The sequence below is a fragment of the Leuresthes tenuis genome, unplaced genomic scaffold, assembly GCF_036924035.1.
Source record: "Leuresthes tenuis unplaced genomic scaffold, fLeuTen1.0.hap1 SCAF_23, whole genome shotgun sequence".
Classification (NCBI taxonomy): Eukaryota; Metazoa; Chordata; class Actinopteri; order Atheriniformes; family Atherinopsidae; genus Leuresthes; species Leuresthes tenuis.
In genome coordinates, this window is record NW_027325377.1 from 18887364 (window position 1) to 18911099 (window position 23736).

At 37.5% G+C, this 23736-nt stretch overlaps 1 protein-coding gene across 1 annotated transcript in view; it reads right to left on the reverse strand.

Moving 5' to 3' along the window:
* The window catches only part of cacna2d1a (calcium channel, voltage-dependent, alpha 2/delta subunit 1a), a 99706-nt gene that overhangs the window by 68367 nt on the left and 7603 nt on the right, over positions 1–23736 (reverse strand). The window contains exons 2-3 of the mRNA XM_072377758.1: positions 11220–11301; positions 8963–9079 (exon numbers count right to left, since the gene is read on the reverse strand). Of these exons, the coding sequence (XP_072233859.1) occupies positions 8963–9079; positions 11220–11301 (199 nt within the window). The remainder of the gene's footprint in view (positions 1–8962; positions 9080–11219; positions 11302–23736) is intronic.

The following is a 23736-nucleotide window of genomic DNA, read 5'->3' on the forward strand; positions in this document are numbered from 1 at the left end:
AATCATTTTTACTTAATTGTACAACTTAGAAAATGTGAATGAGGAGTTTTATGTGTGCGTGCATGTGTGTGTGTGTGTGTATACCCTGTGATTAGGGCTCTAACAGCAAGTCTAATGACTTACAGCATGTCATCCAGTGGTGGTTTAATAACACACTTGCAAACACTAGAGATCAGTGACTCCACTGTAATTACGCACCACTACATAACACTTTGAAGAGCTATATTCAAGGGCTCTTGCTCTCATCCTTCTTTGACAGTTTAATGAACATGGATGCTGCTAGATAGGCAATTTTGTGTTTAACACATGCATAGTGTAGATGAGATGATGTACTTGACAGAGGTTTCTCGTTTTTTTTGTTTGCCTGGTGTTGAATGCAAAAGAAAGTGATTAATTTTGGGAGAGGAATTTGTTTACGATGCCGATATAGCTCAGCAACCAGGGTGTCATGGTTACCTGTGGCATTCATGGCCCGTGCACTGTGGAGAGCAATATCTTCCATACAATAGTAACATCAGAGACCAGAAACATTTGGTTCATTAATGTCCCACTGTGGCACCCTTGGTAATTCTTGGTAATGGAGAATCACCTTAAACTTGCCTCTTCGTGCCGATGACAGCAACCAACTCTCATCAATATAAAATAGTTTTTGTTTTAATGGAGCACCACTCGGAGTGATTTAAAACAATACAAGACGCCAAGGCTGGAAAACAACTGTTATTTTGTATTTCAATAAAGGACCACCTATTGTGGTTCAGACTCTGGTGGGAAGCCAAAGCATTTTGATTCTGCTGCCAAAGTGCTAATGCAATACCAGGCCTAAAATAACTCTTACCAATCAATATTGAAATAGCACAGTCTTCAGCTGTCTGCTTTGTGGTCCAGCATCGTCTCATCTCCTTATGATCTTCTTTCCACTCTTGCATATGTTCATTTTTTGGTGTCTTTTTCTGTGTTTCTATGTGTTTGCTTTTAATTCTTTAATTCAGCTTCTATTCCATGTCATGACACCTTCTCTGCAGGCGTGTCTGCTTTTTTTGTACAGGCAGTCTGAGGGAGAGCATGACACGTTGCCCTAAACAGGTGCTTTTGTGAACAAGCACCCCCCTTAAGGTGGATGTTTGTCTCTCTTTAAAACAAACGCAATGTAGCTCAAATGTTGCTAATGCATATTTCAGCATTAGCAACATTTGCTTTTAGTGTTGTAACCACCACAAAATATGCTTCCTTTTCATGACAAATGCACACCTCTGGAGATCTCTGCAGGTGTCATCACAGGGAGAGAAACGACCTATTCCACTGGGGGAAGTTAACCACAGGCTCCATCAAAGACTATTGCTTAAGAGGAACCATTCAATAATTGATGAGGAAAGAGCCAGTGGAGTCAGAGGCGAACTGAATATCAGGAAGAGGCCATTTGGCATCAAGGCAGGTTAAAACAAACAAAAAAAAAGAGGCAGGGTAATGGTAATGAAGAAACAGACTACAGGCGTCTGTGTGCACCCAGTGTGATCTAGGAGTTAATTCACAATTAATCAAGATGTCACACCTATACTGCAGCTATGCAGGGGGGACATAATCATGGAGGCAATTAGTAAAAATACAGCGGAGGTGGTACTGAGTCATAGAACAAAGAGAAAGGATGTTGATACTGCAAATAAAAGTATCATCAGTCTTATTTTTCAATTAAAAAAATAAATGATAGACCAAAAACTTTAAAAGCTATAGCTGAAGCACATTAAACTTCACATCTTCTTTGTTTTTAAGATGCTTTTGTAATGTTTCATCTTACTGTGATTTATTGTTGTCTGCCTGACATATTGACGTAGTGGCTGGAGCAGCAACAATTTTCATAATCCAAGGATATGTACTCAAATAGCAAGAACCTTTCTTAGCTCTTAGAAGGTACACATCAATCATTTTTAACGTCTGCTGAAATAACAAGATTCAGGAGACTAGCATAAACACTCTGATACAGTAGATTGACTTACATATTCATCTACATTTCTGGCAAACTGGCACTATTCAAAGTATACCAAAGCAGCTATGAGCAATTCTTGCTTGCACTATGTCTGCATGTACAAACGACTGCTACTGCAATACCTTGATTATAAAGCAAACTTAAAAATGTGATGATTCCACATTGAGATCTGGTGTGTAACATTAGGTATAGATTTTCCCTCATCCAGTTACTGTATTAATCACAAGAAAGAAATGTGTGTTATACCCTTGCTCGTCTGCCGTTTGCACTACAGTAGCCCAGTTGGGTCAAGAGCAGACCTTTTGCATTTTTAATGGTTTTGGCAGCCACTTAATGCCTACTGTAGGTAAAATCAGCTGGAGACACTACGGCAACCTTAGCTTTACAATTTGCTTCCTGGCGTTGCCAGTTCCGAAACTCTTCTGATCACATTTTTTAACACCATATTCCTCCAGACATTAAAAGGTAAAACTATCCTTCCAATGGCAAACAATGCTTCAGTTTAAATTAGCTTCTATTAGGAATGAGAAGGTGAAGGGGACAGGTCATTTTGAGGTCACTTAAGATCACGACTTACAACTCTGTTATTTGTTGAATGTATTGCCATAAGCACTATTAGAGTTTTATTTTTCCAATAAACTGAAACGGTTCCATTCAGTAATATTTCTCAAGGTGTTTTTTTGTTTATTTGTATCTTTTTCACAGCTACATTATGAATTAGACTTCTTTTTGCAATGTATTTTAAATGTAGTAAAAGCTTTAATAGATGGAAACAAACACGTACACACACAAATTAGGAAAAAAGAGGACAAAAAATGAAAGAGTGGAACAAGGGGTAAGACAAGTCAGTTTGAAATGTTAAAAGTAGTAACAGGAAACACGGAAATACATGACTAGAGGGAGAGATGAAAAGGGAAAAGACACAGAACTGGAGCTATAAGACACTACATATGACAAGAGGGGAAAGCTGATTATGGATGTGATCAAAAGCTCACAGAGGTGGGGAATGTGAGCCACTTGGTGCATATGGTCAGAAGTGGAGTCTATGAGCATGTTAATATTCAGTAAATGTAATCTCCAGAGTTTTATCAGTGGTAAGACGAAGCTACAACAGCAGCTGCCGAGAGAATCTGATTCATCTACTGTATCAAAGAGATCTGGGTGAAAAAAAATTAGTCTGCAGTGACTCCTACTTAAAAACTGAAATAATCAGTGACAGCACACCGCAAAGGAAAACCAAGAAGAATTTTGCAGTCCTCTCAGCACTATAGTGGATTTCTTTCTGCTGGACATTAGTATCACTTTTCTTTGATCACCCATGAGTCATTTGGAAATTAAATAATTTCTTGAGTCAGATCAACAAATCTAGAGGAAGGTTACCTTTGCACACCTGGAAGTGTTTGATCAGAATGAATGTTTAAATTAACATCTGATTGCATTTGAGGTTTCTTCACAAAATTTTCAGGATCTAAAGATTTCTTCTTGCCTATAGAGGTTTGGACCAATCATTGTCCTGGGAGGAATGACTGGTAGCTGAGGGCATATTTTATGAATGACACTGGTCTATAGACACGGCAGCATCTTTAGAGTGACCATCCTCCTCAAATGCTGCCCACGTAGCATATCTTCATGCACGCAGATAAGACCAATAATTACTTTCAAAGAATATGCCTCCTCCAGTGGTTGTGAGAGAAACTCATAGTGAAGGGTAACAATTATGTCCATTACAGTACGATCATGTTGTAAAAATATTTTTTTAGACCTAAACATGATCATAATTGAAGCATATGACAATGTTATAGCCCTAAACCCAACCACAAAGTGACAAAAGTGTTTCAGTAAAGTGTTGCTGATGTTGATGTTGTTTGTCTTGATTTCATGTCCCACAAAGGCCTGTGGTTGAAAGTGCAGCACCATCCACCTCCCTCCCTCTTTTTTCCTTATGAGGACTTTGTGGTCTCTTAAAAGAGACTCTACCATGATGTGGAAACACTCATGAGTCATATTTTCCTTTTGCTGCTTGTAGAAGTGGTACCTTATAGGGTTCTGTTATAAGCAGCACTGTGGGGTATGAATGACTGATATGATCATTTCAGTTGGAGGACTGAAATGGTTGATATACGGAGAATGTTCAATCATCTACCACATATTTTTTGAAAGTGCTTGCTCTTCTCCAAAAAGTTTGCAAAAGTCTAAAAAAATATGCTGCAACATATCAAAATATATGACCACAATTAAACTAAGCTGTGGTGTGGGTTTGCAGTGGTGAAACTACAGCTTTTGGAAATAAATGTACTAAAAGATTCTTAGTTAACTTATATAATGCTGCTCAACAAAGTGTTTCACAGCGGCTACAGTCTATTATGTACAATATGTACTAAGATATATGAAAAATAACTTCATTAGAAATGTAGGTCAGTTTAAAAAGGTAGGACAAATATTTTAAGATGTAATTGTTCACACTCACTGTTCAGTCCTCATCTTTATCAACATGAATCCCAATAAGTACGACTGTATGAAATTAATCACACATCACTATAAGTGTGGCGGACCAAAGGAATTGTGGGATAGCAGTATCGCTTTTCCTTCCATAAAGAATGGTCCGTTCTTAATTGGCAATTAAATGAAGGAAGCACAAAACTATCTTTCTTTAGAGTGCAAACAATTCAAGGAGCTCAAATCGTGGCTGCTACTTAGACATATCCGAATCATTTCAATCCATAAGGAATAGTTCTTCTTTCTTTTCAGGGGCAGTCATGTGATCAACTCATTTTCCAGATTACATTTGCTTTACATTTAACTTCCTGTTTTAGTTCCTGACATGTCCTGAGAAGTGAACATTTTTCTCACTAATTTGACAAACTGTACTGAGCTTTAATCAACCAACATAAGTCAACATGGATTCCAGTTTAAACCAAGTCTTGGGAAGTTGATTTTTTTGGGAATGAACCAACAAAGAGTGTGACCTACTGTGAGTATGATATGAATATTAGCTGTCCCGTTTATCTCAGATGTAATGAAAAATGTCGTCTGAGCCACAGCTGTCAACGCTTGAGAGATTGCACATCAAGGGAGCACTGTAGTTAAATGTAGTGATTGAATTGAGGTGACAGAATGAGCAGACTGAGAGACAGTAAATCCAAGCAGCACCCTGATTAAGTTAATGACAGCAGCCATCATTCTAATGAAACGGTGCTCTCTGACAATTCCCTAGACTTACACATATGCCCAGACTAACACTTGGAAAGCCAAGCCAGAGAAGGCAAGTTGGCTTAATGTAAAGAAAATGCCTTTTTTTCCTGCATTTTATTCAATCACAACACAGCCTGCAGTGTATGACCCAGCATCATGTTTAACACTACACTCATGTGTTTATACTGTTTCTGCTGAGATTTGTAAAGTCAAAAAGAGCTTGAACATCAGAATAAAATGAGTGCAACATTAGGCAAATGTTTGTGCCACAAGTAAGGGACCAACAATATTCAGCTTTCAACGATTGTATGCTATTTTCCTGTGAAAATACAACCTGCCTTTCTTTACCTGTCAGTCAGTATTTTTAAAAGTTAAACATTTAGTGCGTCTTGAAAATGTTGATGCGACATGTGTGCCAATACAGGCTTGAAAGGCAAAACCAACATATCGCATCAGGTCATAATGGGTCAAATTGATTTTAAGGAGTTAACAAAATGATTCTAAATTGTTGTCTTGACTTTTTCATAAAAGGGCCTTGGGTGTCTCAAACCTGAAGTTGGGCACCAGTGTGGTGGTTTGAATTATTCATTTAAAACTTCCAAAGTGCTGATCTGCGAGTTCTGTACCTCATAAGAACCATTTGTAACCTTGTGCATGTTTCTTGGTCGACTTCCATCTTATGTAGATTGTTTAAAATACAGCAGAAAGTTCCAAAAATACCATTCGTAGGATCTTATCAGAAAATAACTTGAAATCATTCCACACAGAGGTGGAAACTCCTTGTGGGCATGTTTACTCACTAATATCCTGTAAGTGCTTTATCCTCCAATAACGCTGCGAGTCAGATTGATGGCTTCAGAGTTTGTGAACAAAGACACAATTGTTGAGTGTGTACAGAGATGTCAACATCTTAATGGATGGTGGTGTGCAGCAGGCTTCTCATCTTTTGTATACCGCCTTGTTTAAGCATGGTGTATAATGACCTCGTGGACTGCCAACCACTACCACCTTCTTTCGTACATAACCTTCATCCCTCTAACGCATATCAGGCAATTCAGTTTCTTTCTCTCAGACAGAGAGCAGTGTTCTCTTACGTTATCAGCTAATGCTGTGTACTCAGCACCTTTGAACATAAAGAGGGGTAAACAGACAGAGAGGAGAGTTTAAGCTGAAAAAAGGAGGTGGAGACAATGATGTGAAACAAAGGATCCCAACACCGGCCATCTGTTCTTCAGTGCTACAGCAGTGTTAAATGCATACATTCTCTGACAGTTAGAAACCATGGTGTTTGGTACAAAAAAGTCCTCTTTTTACTATTTTCACTTTTACAGTATAAAACTAAACAACTGCCACTAACGTGAACAGGTTAAATACACAACATATGTCATTGATAAGATGTAATAACAGAGCCTGTAGTTTAATATCTCTATTCCACTGCCATCAGTTCACTGAGCAGTTATGTTCATTTCCCAAGTTGCAACGCAACACCAAAAACTAATTGTCCCCCATCCCTTGGCAATTATCGGGATGCTTGGCTGGATTTATGTAGCAATCAATGTGAATGTAACTATGACAACAGACTGTCAGGCTTTAATTGGATATTTCTGGCCCTCTGAGTCGAATTGATCTGGACTGGGAGCATCTCAAGATCTTAATTTAGTTGGCCAGATACAAGTTATACAGATCAGTTTATCTAGCTGGTGTTTGTAACCATATGCCCAAAAGACCAAAAGTCACACCTACATATGATGCATTGTAGTGATGTCAGCATGCTGATACATGCAGCCTGTCCACCATCTTAGTTCAATGAGTTAGCATACTGTCAGAAAATAAAGGCTGTAAATGTATTAGTATTACTTTTTTGGTGGTAGTGGTAGATGAAACATTCATGAGATCACCAAAGTTTTTATAGTGGCAAGCTTTCCATCGGTTTTTTAGGTATTTGACTCAAAATCAGATGAACAGATATGATCAGGAGGACTTCAAAATAGAGAGATGAAAATCCTCCAGAAAATCAGCACAGATTTTGTAAATCCATCAAATATGTAATGAGATATTTAACTCAAACAGCCTTGACTAGTAGATGGTGCTAAACAAAAGCAAAGCTAAAGCAAAACATACATTACAACATTTTCCAATTTTTATGCTTTCACCTGAAAGCAACACTCCAAAAATCTGTGGGAAGAAAACAAATCATTGATTCTAATTGTCATAGGGAGAGAGAAAAAAAGTTTCCATTGCATCTTCAAGATTGTAAAAAGTACAATCTTGAAGATGCAATAGAAACTGTGATATCTGAATCCAATTAGTTCAAAAGAAAGATTTTTTTTTCTTTTTGAAAATATGCAAATAGTGACATTTCACTCTGGAGCTGTTTTGAAAGGCCACGTTCTGCCAGATTAAACCATCTGCAACCGCCTCCCAAAAGTTTGTTATAGAGTAATTGAATAAGTATCAACTAGGGATATTAAATACATTTTGGCAATGAAGAGAGAGAAAAACATCCCTTATGTCTTTTAACAGTGGGTTTTGGATGTCTGTTTATGACTAAACTCGCAGTGATGTGCCAAAGTGAAGCCCTGGTTGAGTTGACAAAGGTCCAATAGTTTCCCTGCCAGTTACTTTTCCAACCAGTCAGCCTTCTACTTTTATCAATAACATATAATTGATACAGTGATCTATAACAATAATTTATACTCCAACAAAATAATATCATGTTGGTGATAAAGTAGTATTGAATTGATCCTCATTCTTTAAAACTCCTCAGGCTTGACTTTCTCCCTTCAGGCTGACTATGTTGAGAGCTGCCTCCTCCACACATTTCTGATACAAGTGGAGCCTAATTAGAAGTTTCTGACACTTCCCATCTCTGTTCTTCCTCCACCAGGGACTAGACTGCCGGAGGGTCCTAATCCTACCCTACCCGTTTCCTTTGTTTATGTCATTGTTCCACCGAGATTATACGAACTGCCAAACAAAGCTGTTTCAAATTTTATTCTTGCACATCAATACATTTTGTTACATCATTTCAGCTGTTCCCTTCTTGTTGAAATACTTTTAGCCTGGCAAAATAATGCTCCGTTGTAGCAAAAATCAACAAGTTGTACTCAGTGAACTTATTTAGTTGTATTATTTTGTGTGATTACCTCAAACACAAAACCCAAATCTGGTGTGCAATTCAATGAGGAAAAATTGATATTCCTTTTCATGAATGTGAACACTACAATTTTGTATTTCCTTCTGTTTTGTTAAAAAAATTGTTTTGTTACATTTTCTGCCCGAATAAATGAATTATAAAATCAGCCAGTATGAAGAAGAATGGATTAGGGCCTTTTTCTGAAAATTGATTTCAACATCATGTTTCTCTGTTAAATTGATACACATATATACTGATATCTTTTATTTTTTGGTATGTAGCAACCCAGACTGGTAACAAACATGGAATTATGTTATCTATGGGGAGGATATCTGATTATGTTGGATCAGCGCATGGCCTGAAGCAGTGGCTGTGTTCTTGTCTCGGTTCTGACGTAAACTGAGTAGAAGCAGGTTGTTTTCTGTTTTTTTCTGGACTCCTGCCACTATCACTAACAGAAATGCTGGACCTGATCACACAAACCAACTGCAATTTTCCACAGGTCATACAAAAATGGCAACAATGATCACAATCACTTCAAATAAGCCCAACATCACTGTGACAAAAAAACGGCAAAAATCACAACTCGTTCAGCATTTAACTCATTTTCTCATTATAGCATTATTGTCATATAATTGTGAGTTTACACTAACCTTTAGGGCTCTGGAGCGGTTGTCCAGCAGTATCTCTATCTCTCCAGCAGCCTTTGACACCAGTTTCTTTGCATTGTTGGTTTCAATGCTGAAGTGAGGTTTGTGTTTCTGATATATCTAAGAGAGTCACAAGAAACAAGACATCAGAGAAACTTTTTAATTCCTTAAGAAAAAAACAGACTTTCATAAAAATCATCCAGTTGCCATGCAGTTTGTGCTGTAAAGATAATACAAGGATATTTTTTGGATAGTTTCAAGTTTTTGAGGTTTATATTTCTAATCCACCGTCAGACTGGACTCTGGACAGGCGATCATCTTCTTTTCTTCAATGACCTCCTTGACTAAAGCACAGCGATTAAAAAACAAAGCTGCATGTCCACTGATTAAATTGTCTCGTTATATAATAAGACAATCTACTATGCTAGAGAATACATTTGAGCAACAAGAATAAAACACACGAATGCCAAACAGCCAATTATCGACCAGCCTAAAGGGATTTCACTGTCCAACATTCAAACCACAGAACAAAGGCACATGCATTGTGTGTCTTCATGCTCCATGCTTCTGTTGGAGTTTTTCTTCACCGTTACTAAAATAACAATATTGGCACATTTTAGATTTGGATCATGTTAGTACAAAGTATTCGGGTTTTCTCTTCCGAATTTTAAAAGCGACTCATGATACACATTGAATCCTGTTGTCTTAGCCAAAAACTAACACAGTCCCCACAAACATTAGGCACGATACATGGAGGTCCAAACACCGGAGATTTTGGACAAATCATTCAAATTGTTTACAGTCTATTGTGGAAAACTGAAAGAATGTCACAGACAATCTGCGTAAGTGTACAAAGAAGCACTTTGCATTATACTCCTTTTAAACTCTTTGTACATTACACACGTTTAACAGGGGTGGACAAGTCACACCACAACATGTTGCGTACTGATTTCAGTCATTTAGTTTTAAAGCTGACTGTATCCTCTATAAGTCAAAGTAAATTAAGAATCTTCTTCTCCTTTGTCAGATATGGGACCTCATGCAAGTGTATATGTGTGCTGTAACTATAGCCATCACTGGATCCTCATGACGATGATCTTATCTGAGTGTGTGCATAGTGCTACGATGCAGCGCTATGTCTAATGAGAAGCTACTATAAATAGACTGGTGATGTGTTGTGACATCTTCAGTTGTGCAAAGAGGGATAATCAGACAGAAAGTACACATGATCCTTTTTGTTAAAACTGAATCTGCTTAATGGATTTTACTTAAAGCTTAGGCGAAATTAAATCAGCATTGTTGGTTTTAGTTTTGATCCAGGTACTTCTTTGGTCCCAATTGAAAAAAGAAAAAAGAAAAAAAAAGATGAAACAGTCAAGGAGACAAGTAATATTTAGAGAATTTTGAGTCACAGAACCACATCAGTTCAGTTTGCAAGCTTTAGTCAACCTCATACACAATTGGCAATGCTACATACAGATGCTTTTTATACTTTAGTTCATTTCATTCTCGTTTTTTCTTATTTATTTGTTTAGACATAAAAAAAAAAATTATTTCATAAAGTTAAGGCATTAAAAACGGCTTGGTCACCTATAGGATTTAGGAAAAGAATATGAACTGACCTAAAATAGATCTTATCACAGAATCTAAGGCTACGTTCACACTGCAGGTCTTAATGCTCAATTCCAATTTACTACTCAGATTAGATTTCTTGTTGGTCAATTCACATTACGCTTTTTAATGTGGCAAATATCAGATTTCAGTTTGAACAGTTTACCATACTGAACTGACCCACATGCGCAAAACACAACAAAGATGTCATGACGTGTATGAGCAAAAGAAAAAAGGTGTCGCCAGATACAGGAATTATCCTTTCAAATGCTTATGAAGTCCAGCACCTCACTGGTCTTCCACTGGTTATGTGGTGACTTCCGCCTGAGAAGAACTGTGACGGAAATCGATCAAGAGTGACGTTAAGGTTGTATGAATTACAATGTGACTGCACAGACTGAGGTTGCATTGCAAAAATCTGTATGTGATTTATGACCATATACTATAGATCGTACTTTGGGTACATTTGACATGGGGTTGGACACGTAGCGAAGGGCCAGGGTTAGAATTGCACAGGATTGTGTGGAAAGACCTTAGCACTGCAACATGATGCACATGTTCGTCCATGTGAGGTAGAGAAGCACCCCACACATTTAACTTAATTTCACAATTTGCTGTGAAACTAGGCTAGTGACATAAAGTCACTTACCTGTATTAGGCCCTGCAAGCCACTTGCTGTGTCGGTTAATGTGATCAAGTCTTTCTGCATCTGGTCCACCCATTGTTTTACACTGCAAACACAAAAAGACAAAAGGAGCCAATCATTCCTCAGTCATGATATGTGTCTGGCATGCACAGGATTAGTAGCATTTTGGTGCTTGAGTTTCAATCCTTTTAAATACAGCACAAGTTACCACATAACCTAAACTAAGCCTTACTGCCAACTATATCAGCATGCTAAAATATGGTATCTCTACAGACTCTAAGAAGTGAAGCACGAAATAATAACATTTAGCCAAGTGTGTACTCTACTGTACATACTCTAATCTACAGGAGCTAAGCAGTAAGGCAAGAGTGATTCATACTTGTCAGCATGAACATGTCATGTCATCAGGTTTAAGATGCTGGTTTATTTACTTATCTGAGGACAGGAAAGGATAGAGAGAGAGAAACAGACACATGCTCATTTGTTTGGATTTGGCTTTTGTTTTGTACAACTGTATAGGATCAGAACATATGTGTGATATCCTTGCTCATTTCATAATTAATTCATCAACCTTGTTGAACTTCAAAATGTCAGCCCAACCAGTGGCAGTCTGTGACCTCTACATGATGTCTGTGTGTGTCCATGAATATATCTAAACAGTAGTTACAAGCATGTCTAAAGTGCTGTAAATCAAATTTATGCCCTGTAACTTAACCAAGGGGATTTTAAGGACACAGGTTCCATATAGAGTCCTTGACATTCAGTTCAGTTAAGGTTATGCAATGTATACATCAATACAAGTGTGTGTGTGACATCTATGTTAAACCATTCCCCTCTCAAAACACCAATAAATCTCTATAATTGTCTCATGAGACGGCTATACACATCTCATGTAGTACAAGTTAATGGCATTTATTTCCAAAATGTGCACAGTGCACTTCAAGTATTTCAACATATTTTAGATGACTATGATGACTCAGTATTCTCTTTTTGAAAAATATGCTGTTGTGGAATCTTCTCATGTTGTGCAGAGATGGAGCGACTAATCACTTTTTGTGTCATAACACTCAGACATTACATTTGAAAGGCTGAAATCAGAAAAAAAAATTAAGTTTAGCTAAAAAAAGAAAGATTTAAACAAAAACCACAACCTGATCCAAAGTCTAGCATAAACTGTGTGCATGTTTAGAAACCAATCAGTGACAAGTAAAGAGCACAGCCTGCATTAGTATATGTTGCAGAAAGCAAACTAACCAAATAAAATATGTGCATTTGAACAAAAGTATGAACCTTGGTTAAGCTTTTTGGCTGTGAAGATTTGTGAAGACTTTTTAGTTGGAAATTATTTGCTGTCTTGTTAAGATGAGGGAGTAGGTTATTTTACAATTTCGGGTTTTGTGCAAAAATCTTTGCATTACCTAATTTTTTTCATCTTTTTTCATTTTTTGGGGGTGTTTTTAACTAAGGTGTTTAGGCTAAGCTAAAAGGCTGTTCTGTTTTTCTGCCGTTTACCTTACATGTGGCAGAAAGAAAGCCACTAAACTTTAAGCATTAACACTTTTGAAGCTGAGAGCAATTCCTCAACTTTCTATTTCTAATAAGCGGTTTTCTATAGTCCAAAACTCTTACCAAATGCTGACTCGAAAACTTTGAAGGAAAGGCATTACCTACAGGTAACCAGATGCACCCACAATGCATTTGTCAACCTCATGCTGTTCAACTGCAAATTTATTTTCCAGTGCAAGTATAGCAGTATTTACAGTGTAAGAAGTTGCATACACTCTCTCTTATGTCCTGAACGATCCCTCTCTTCCCAACTGTGGGAACTAACTTCTTCTGCTCCCACATTGGTGGGCGGTCTTTGACATATGAGCTCTGTCTATGTTATCCAATTAAAAAAAAAATACAGTGTAATGTGAGAAGGGTTAGCTTACACTGGAAATGTGTGGCATAGCAGGCATATAATAAATTTAGCCATACAGGAGACAGCTGCTAGTGGCTGAGGGCAGATATAGAATGGACATAGCGTTAGTACATTACCTTTTTCAAACTTCTGCAATACATACATATAACTACACTGACCCATGCCAAAGTTTAAAGACAATAAGACAATTTCTTGTACTCTCCATGGTTTTGGGATGTATTTGAGTTCATCTTGTGAATGCAGCTGCAAAGTCAAGAGAATTATACTGAGATTGAAGTATTGAGTACTTTTAAAGTAGAACAGAAGTAAAGAAGACAAAGTCAGAGTAAAGACAAGAAAAATAAGTGAAAAACAGCAGTGTCAATGTCACTTGGGTGTCAGATGTCTATCCCCCTCTTTCCTCCTCTCCTTACATGCCAGCACTACAGAATGATGTATTATTGTTGCTGTTTGTCATTTGAACACACAGTGTATCATGTACTTCCTGCAAGTCAGAAAGTGACAGTCAAAGTTACCCTATGTCTTTAAATCTGACATAAAGGGTTCTCGACCAAGAGTCAGTGAGTAAAGACTTGGAAATAAGAATGTGTTGAAATTCTTGTCACCAAATTTTGCCCCAAGATATCTATTTTGAAGCCACAACCAAAAGTCTGTGGTACATTTAAACATTTGGCTGAGGTCAGCTTGTGGTATAATAAAACTAATTTTACTCCTTGTGAATTATCTTTAAATCTTGGTTATATTTGGAAACAAATCTCTAGGGTCACAACTAAAATGCTCAAAAGCTCATTTTCTTCTTATCAGTGACAAGGATCCTGGACAACTCCAGGATGTTTTAATTCTCTGTAAGTAAAGAAAAAGTTCACTGGATGTTTCTTAAAGGAGAGAGGAAGTCCTCAGACAGTATGAAAGGGTGTGCAACAAAATGTGCAAAAACAAACATATAATGGAAATTTGGAGCAGTACATGGAAAACTCTGAATGCATCACAATCCCCACCCTAACCGATTATTTTTCTGCCTTTTTATCCCTTTTCCCTTCATTCTTTCCCCCTGCTCCTTGGGGAAATTAGGGAGCTGGACAGGGTGGGTGGGGGTCCATGGAAAGGAAGGAAACATCCCAGATGGCTGGTGAGCCATGTAGAGCCACTAGTCTGGTGGTTGTAGACTGCTGGGCTAGAAATGAGAGGGACCATGTCAAACTCAGCCAAGTGTGAGACCTGCTGGCACTGAAAGCCTCTTTTCTGTCACACTTGTCTCACTGAGTCATTAATATCATCCACTTATTAAGCAGACTGTTTCCTATGACATGCGTTTTTTTAAAGCCCTCTTTTTTGCCAGATGTTAATTAACATTTCACTTCCTTTCTTGATCATCTCAAGAAATTGAGAATAGGGTCAATCTCAGCTAAAAGATATAAGGCATAGCATCGCATATATGTAATTTGGTTAAACAAATTGCATTTTTAGTTGTATTCAAAAGCCAATGTCTACAGATTCAGGGATGATGCCAGTGTGTATTTTGATTCATTTCAATCTAAAATATCATCCACCATTTCAGACATGTGACAATTAATATGTTTGTGTAATAATGTGCCCGCCCTACATTCAATCAAATACTTTTAAAATGCATGCAACATATTAGTCTGGAGGTTGGAGGTTGTACATTGCCTCTCGCCGAATGGTAGTTGGGATAGGCTTCCCAACTGGATTTTATACATATGGGCAAACAACAAACATTTTGCATAATCATTAGAATAGTTTCCTTTCATTTGTAATAAAACTTGTGTTAAAAGCTATCATAAATGTGCCTTTCCATCACAATTTTGTTGTCATTCACCATTTGTGCCCACTTCTTCGGCTACAGTTTAATGGCACCAACTGTTCATCATGAGTCACTTCTAACTAATTGATTAAATTTCAAAAACTGTTAATTGACATTAATCACATGAAATTACTTGCGAAGCATAACAGCGCAGCATTGCTGTGGGCACATTTGACTTAGAAGCCAAATAAAAGAAGAGCCCAGAAACTGTCATGTTTGTTAGTTTTGTTAGGTTAAGTTTCTGGTTAGTCTTTAGTTTGTGCTATGTTTTTCCTTGATTTCTCTTTCAGTGACATCAGGTTCACTCACATCACCTGTGTCTTTGCCCTCAGCTGCACTCACTCACCAATAACCTCCCCTCAGTATTTAGTCTCCAGGTTTTTCCATGTTCCATTGCCAGATCCTCACCGTCATCAAAGCCACACTAATACTTTTAAAACCTGTCCTCTGCATGCCCCCTTTACGCTCTCTACATGAGGACATTGCCAATGTTCCCCCTTTGGGGATGTGACATTTGTCTCCCATTCTTTTCGAGCAGGTACTGAAGAAAACTGAAATATCTTATTTCTTGTACTGAGAGTTTGCAGTAAAAGCAACATGAGAGGCATACAAGCACCAGTTCCATCTATAATAAGTCTATTTTCAGGATCTCAGTTTTCTGAAGAACTGGAAATGCAGAAGCTAGGCACACCCTCTCCATCAGACCAACCAACAGCAGAAATTTACTTTATGAAGGTAGTTTTCACGTACGCTATGCTTATTCACAGGTATGTAATACCATAGAAATTGCACAGATTTTTTTTTTTCTAGCTGCACAGACTCATTATTACAGATTTTCATGTACTGAGCTAAATTGAGCCATGACCTCAAACATGCTTTCCCATCTTTGGGCTTGGAACAGTTTGTTATGAAAAGCTCTGATACCCGTCTCACCCTGCATGTTTTTCTGAATGTGAAATATGACTCAGTGTGCATACAGGACAGATCCTCCCAGGTTCAGTGACTTCAGAGAGTTGGAGACACACTTGGTTGGAGTTTAGACAAACAGGTCATATGACATGAGTGTTCCAACTCTGTATGGATGATATTAAAATTGCATTAGGTTCATTCCGTGTCCTCGGCACATAGATAAATGCTCCACTGGAAAAGTGTGAAAGTAGATTGTGTGCTAATCGAAATTTTTAATTTTGCCACATATCATACCATGCCACTTGTCTGTGAAACAATTCAGAAAAAACTAAACATTTGGAAAGGGATGTGAGATTTATTTGCCACGAAATGAGCTGACTTGTTGACTAGAATGACGGCAGTGTATCTCAATTTGTGCTCGACCCTCGTATCCATGAATATATTGGCTGACAGAGAGACAAAGCAGCCCCTCCCTCACTTCATCATTAAATTGACTTAAAAAAAAAAAAAAAAACTAAAAAAAACTGTCAAGTGAATGTGAGTGCACGCTTGTCAAAGTCTGTCAGTAACCAGAGAACTGGGGCTCTTAGACAGCAATAAAACATTGCCCAGGGGTCAAAGGTGACCATGACAGGTGCAACAGTTGTGATGAAGCACTTAATGTAATGAAATTAATGTTTATAGGAGGATGACTATAATATAACAGCTTTTAAGGTAGATAATGGATCAAAGAATAACAAACCACTAAATGCACCAACTAGGATTTTAAAAATTAATGACAAACACATCAATATTTTACATAAACAATGAGTCAAGTAACTGTGTGCACTGTGAAAAAATTTTCGCCAGAATCTGCAGTTGCTAGATCTATTTTTGTGTTGCTAGAACAATTTTAGCTCATTGTTCTGGCTTAAAGCCTAAAGATTATTTTGCTTAAATGTCACAGCTCTCACCTTGTTATCTGCAGCAGCAAACAGATGTTTTCACCAAAGTAGACCTGACTGAGCAAACGTACATGTGTAAGCATTACAACAGCTTCACATATGTGAATATTATCAAGTTAGATTGTTAAAGCTGACTGAACTTAGATTTTAAAAAAATGGCCAGACACAAGTTAATGTCAATGTTGCCCACAGGCTGCTGCGAACATAGGAATTTCTTTTTTTTTTAAAAAGACGTGTTATGTGTCATAGCTAGGATTGAGAAAGTGAATGTTTTTAAATCATAATATAGTGGCCAAAAAATACTTCATGCAGTATCACATTATTGCATATTTGATTATTTACAGTACACAAACTGACACATTTGAACCACAGTTATTATAATTTAAAATGTGTGTATCAAATACTGTAATGTGTGTGTGTGATCACACTGTTTTAAGCAGCAGTGATAGGTTGGTTTGACAATTCGGCAAAATAAGATGTGAGAAGTGGCGTAAACTCAATTCCAGGATCCTGACTCACCACTACAAACTTAATAAATACCTATAGCCTCACTCGGCAAGTGGAAAGCAAACTGTGAGATCCGAGGGTTGAACGCGGAGAGGTGGACACAATCCCAGAATAGGGAGCATGACTCAGCATGAGAGTACTGCTGTCTTACATCTGACCACATTAACCCCTCAAGCCTAGTTGTCTGTGACTGTGGAGGAGGCAATGTCAACCAGTTTGTATATTTCACAACCACAGCTTCCAGCTGTTAACTGCCGTGCCGCTATTTAAAACAAGACAACAGATTTATAGGATGATCAGCTCAGGTGAATTAGCTTCAGTGCTTTAAAAGTAATAACTTTCTCTCACACACACATAGTGATTTTTCTCTGTCATACACACAGTAACACACCGATGGATGTATCAGAGAAAACATGGTGTTCAGTGTGTTGCCAAAGGACACTTCGACATGTGGTCCGGGGAAGACAGGAATCAGATCGACCTTAAGACTAGCCTACAACTGCTCCTCCTGCTGAGCTATAGCCATCTTATCAAGCAGCTGAGATACTGTAAGGAAACACAATAAAACACAAAATGCATCTGTTTCGTTTGCTACTAACTCTTCTCTAAGTCAAGAAAACCAGCTAAAAGAGGTGGAATACGTGGTCACAAACACAGCATGAACTTTTTCAATAATTCACTGAATAACAATATAAAACAGCGAGAACAATAGATGGAAAAAAACTGCCTTGCTGGAATTTCTTTTAAATAATCCTTACATGCATAATTAATTTTACAACAGATGTTCCACATTTCATATGCAACAAAAACCTTTGAATGAGATTCAAATCCGGCCTTTGACTTGGTTATTCCATCGACCTGTATTTCTTCTTTTTGAGTTACTCTTTGGTGGATGTTTCTAGTGTGCTTATGAACACATTATTTAGCTGAATGCTCAAATACGGGGTAAACTTTTGCACAGGTGGCCTCAGGCTAACTGAATACAGCCCAATATGTCACAGAATTCATAACCTAATCAATGACAGTAACCTGTCCCTCGGGCCTGGAGGCAGCAAATCAACCCTAGAGCATGATCTTTGCACCAATGTACTTCACAGTTAAATAACCATCTGATTTCCTGTAAGATAATTGGAATGCTTCCACGTTTCTATCCTACTTTCTATATGGATGTTTTGTTTGAATGTTCTTAGCAGCAAAAGCTTTTCCAGGCACATCTCCCATGAGGGTCAAATGTGTGACATCTCCATTTGACCTTTAAACACAAGACACATGAGCTTTGACACACAGCAGCTGCAAGAGTAACTGCAAATCACGGGTTAAAATGCTGAGGTTCTTGCTCTTCTCTTTTTGACTTAATTTTCTGGAGTATTCCGTTCTGGACAAAGTGGCAATTGTTTAAACATTGCTTGATGATTATTTTCTTCACAATGGAGTTTTTCAATGGAAATTATTTTGATGTCATGTTAAATCTCTCCCCAGACACACACAGCACGGTAAAATGAGACTAGAAAAGAAAAAATAAATATGCATATCATTGTGTCAGTCAGACCAAAACCAAATTTTTTAAATGCATATCAACATTTGAACGAATCAAAGCTCTCACACAGATAATGTGGTTTAGAGTTGAATATCTACAGGCATACAATCACCAAGACTCAAATGGCCACAGGTGCTACTCGCATGATAAAAAGTTCCATCTTTCTGTTAAAACAGTAAAGCATATGTGTATACTTATAGAGCCAAGTTCTCAATAAAGCTGCTCTCATTCATACATTGTTCAGTTTCCTTAATAACAAATAACTAATGGCTTCAGAAAATTGTAACTGAAAGTGGTTTAAAGTATTTAGATTTTTTAGTTGCAGCATCAACTGACAGTTTTTCATCACCTTTTTCATGTCTTTTTCTTGAATGCAGCTTTGTTTCTACTTTCAGAATTTCTCAAGCTTCATTAAACATTTTCAGAAAAAGCTTAAATTGAGGCTTTTAGCATCTGAGAAGTTTGCAATCTGGCTTTATAGGATGGCTCCCAGATGGAGTTCATGCAGATGTGATTGAGAGGACTTAAGTTTGTGTTTCTGTACTATCTGTACTATTATAGAACATTTATTTCTGCTTCCTTTCTAGAAAGAAAGCAGTAAATGGGATTTTAAGTGTCCTGTACACTGTAATCTTAGATTTCAGGTTGTAACAGGATCAAACAGTTTGTAATTCATAACTTTTTGTCCATCCCACTGGGAGCTTGTTCACTTCTCAGTCTTCTCATTTCAGCACAAACTGAAAGCATTAATGAACTTTGATGCAACATGATCTTACATGTTGAGTTTATGTGGTCACGTTGTTTCCAAGATCTGTTTATCTTCTGAAATAATCTTGGCTAAATGACTGTAAAGAAAACCTCATACTAACTCACATACTTGTGTGCAAGCAGCCACAAGAATCCCTGGCACAAGCAATCATATAATTTTCACTTCAGTACCCCTTTACCTTGTAAATAGTCATATTTCTAACCTCAAAACCTAGTCTGCATATCCACATTTTATCTGTTAATACCATCTAAACAATCATTGAAAAAACATTGATAGAAAGCATCACTGTCATGGTTTCCATGTACTGGGTGACAGTTTAAAACCTTAAATCCCCCTTAATAGTAGTAATTTAGGATTCTAATCTGTTCTTGGAGAGAAAAAAAGGCTGATACTATTAGGAGAAGGAAAAGATGCAGAAAAAAAGATGGGATGTTTGAAGATGTCAGCTTGGATGTAATTGAGCCACTGGAGGATAGGAAATAAGAGCTCTGACTATGAGGCAATGTAGCTAATAAGCTGTGGGCTTGACTGAGCATTGTAGAAGACAAACAGCCACTTTCTGCCCTTCCCCCTGTATTTTTTTTTCCTTTTGGTCGTGTCTCACACTCCCTTTATTGTTCATGTTAAAAAACCAATGTATTGATTAGCTTATTTGTTTTAGATATTTCTTCTAGTGCTGTGTCATTTTTGTAAGTCCAGTCCTATTTTGTTTTTTCTTTTGTATTTTTTTCAAAATTTTACATAATTAATATCCTAATTTATTAATATAGCTACTTATTTAATTTCAGATGAGATCCTATTGCTGGAATCCTGCCCCTTATTCACAGTCCTCAAAGTACAAAAGAGAAAAGTGATGATATCCCTTCCTTTATTGGGGTCAATAACACCATCATGACAGGCTTTGTAAATGTCTCTTGGCCTCATTATCCTTTATGGCAAAAATTTATTGATGTCCCTGCCTCGCCTTCCACTTAGCCAGTCAATTAGAGCATTTTACAACAAAACCCCCATCCTTTTTCTGAAAAGAAGTGTTCAAGTGAAATCTTGACAACAATATTTTTTGTGCTCTGTCAAACACTTATGTTTGAGTGCATCACACTTGTGGATGAGGAGAAACTGTATGAGATCTTTTGAAACTGATGGTGTGGTACCAGTGGACATCCAAACAGCATGAGTGGGTAACGGGAATGGCCAAACTGATTGTTTAGGGGGTTCAACATGACCCAAGCGTCAGCAGCAAACCTCTTGCTGTCCTGTGACAAAGGACAGGTGAAATGTTCCATGTTTTAAGAGAGGTGGGGGCTTTTACCCCACAGACAGTACATTAGACTGTATATGTATGATATGTGATCATAGTCAATAAAATGAGTAGAAATAAATAGCAATGTTCTGACCAAAAACAAAAGATGAATGGAAATTATCAGAATAAAACATTTATGTGAAGTTGTACTCTCCCCTTGAGATAGGAAAAACTTGCTTTCTGCCACCCTGAAGTTTATCATTTTTTGAGATTTATCTTTTTGAAAATTTAAGTTCTTTAATGTGTCACTTCCAAAACTGGTGTTGATTTTCTAGTTAAATTTTTGTAGATTTGTAGAAATTAAATGCAAAGACAGCAGATATTATATCATGTCAATAAACTGTAATATAGTGGCATGCCTATAAAGTATAAAATGTTTTAAAGCCTACAGTTGTTCAATTTCATACACTAATATAAAGCGTTAAAATATTGCTAAAATAGCACTATTATAAAGTAAAACAAAGTAATTTCTCTTGGTGTCATAAGTCCCCATTACAACGTTACTTTACAGAAATAGCTATACAATAATGAGCAAAGCTTTTCGAGCTGGTATTACACATGATTCATGGATTTCCGTGGCAACTGACTCATTTGTAACATATGTGGAATGCTGAGGTGGACTCTTTTGCATTTGCAAATATGAGGTGTAAAGAAGTAATTTCCGCAGACACTCATGTATTGAATGTCATTGTGAGAATCCAACCCACCCTCCTTCTCACAGGAGGATGTCATTACCTACAGCTGAGTTAATGGAGTAATAACTAAAGAGGCTTATATTGACTTGTTATGCTTTGCTTTAAATGGCAGGATGACATGGTGTGTTTCTTTGTGCTCCAACAATAATATTTAGTTCTGCAAAGGAAAGGCTGTAATCACCTTTACCAGTCTCGACTATTTCAAGCACACAAATAAATGTGTCTCACCAACAGCATCACAGACAGTAAATCTCTCACTGTCTCATAATGATTCCAAACTCACAATTTGTAATATCTGTCAGCAGAAAAAAGGCTGTGGGGCAACAAAAAAGTCCATCATATTAAAACTGATACCATAAAGAATACATAATTCATTAAGAAATGACCCAGACTAACAAAACATCAAAAAGAAGCTAAAAAGTAAAAACATTCAGAGTTCATTATCAAAAGCATGGATCACTCACTGCAAACCAACAAACAAATCTGGCGATCATAGAATAAAAAAAACAAAACAGGAATACTGGAAACACTGGGGATGGCTGAAATGTTGATGAACATGGAAAAACGTGAACTTAGGGAAATATCAATCCAGGGTTTCCCATTGTTCTCCCATTGACAGTCTAGCGCCAATGTTGTAGACATTTGCATTCTCACATATCATTGCTGCAAGTATCAGGACTCCAGCACATGTGTAAAAGTGGTTTAAAAGTAGAGTACAAGAGCAAAACATTTCAAAACAAAAGTGGAACCGCTTTTAATTTGTGCTTTTAGCACAGCTCTTTGTGGTGCTAGTAAGGTGTATATTACCATGTTTAATTTGAGTCATTAGTTTTCTGGTTGTCCTCTTTTAAGCAATTTGGAGTATTATGACCTAAAACGACTGAGAATCTACACAAAGGTGAGGGCAACACATATTTCAACATTTTTGACGTATTTTTAGCAATTATTCTCATTAAACACCTATGTGTTTCAATGCATAGCTCTGAAATTGCTTTACTCATATTTTAATGTTATATTGTTTGATTTTTTTTAACTTTTTTCGTCTGTTTCTTCACACATTTGCACTGTTATGAATTGATTGTGTCCCTTGAATCTGTTTGGTTTTGTTATTCTATAAACTAATTGAAATCAAAACGTTCAAAACTTCCTTCTTTCTTCCCTCCATTTATTCATAGGAACTTTCCAAGGATATTAGATAAGGCCAGACCAGGCCTTTTGATTTTCCGACTACTCCCATCCAGGCTGTAACTGATAACAGTACAGAACCACAGGTGACTTTTTCCTCCCTTTTGCCACATTTGACCTCACACCCTGGACCACATCAAACAGGGACAAACTCAATGTCTCCCTATCACCAAGTCAGCCTCCATTTCAAACAACATACATGTCCAGGCAGAACTAACAGCTCGCCTTGTATCACCTCTCCCCGCAGGTGTCTGGACACATTAAACCGGGCAAAGCAGAATTGTTGTGACACCTGCAAGTGTTTGCACTTCCGTCAGAGCAATTCCACCTGCTGCTGAGATTCAAGCACGACACTAGAGAAAGCTGCAGTAACTGTCCAGATTAGATGAACAACTACAGTTTTGCGACTAAATAAGGTTTGAGAAATGCCTGCTCTTAATCAGAATGTGTCTCAAATAATAAATGCTGGCATTGATTTCCTTGTTGTTACAGATACAATAAATTTTGGAGACTGCACCACATAAGCTCCCAGTGTGCAAGCAGATGATATCAATTAAAGGGGAACTCCGGTATTTTTAAACCTAGACCTTATTTCTGGCATGAAATACGTTTATTTACTCCTTGCTCTGTGACAGTCGGCTAACTTCACACGTAGTTTGCTACTGATAGTTTTGTACAATATGGCAGGATATTTATCAGACTTTGACGATGTGGACGACAACTTTGAGTATGATGAACGTCCTTACCGGAGTGAATGAGCTGTGCTGCAGCGGCGGGCGTCGATGACGTCATCAGACGAGTGTCTAGAAAGCCCTCTATAAGCCCCCCGATAGCCGCCAGTAACAACAACATTGCAGCTATGCACGAACAGCGCAATACTACGCGTTCATTCATTCATTCGTCTTAAAGTATTGGTGAAGTAAAGACA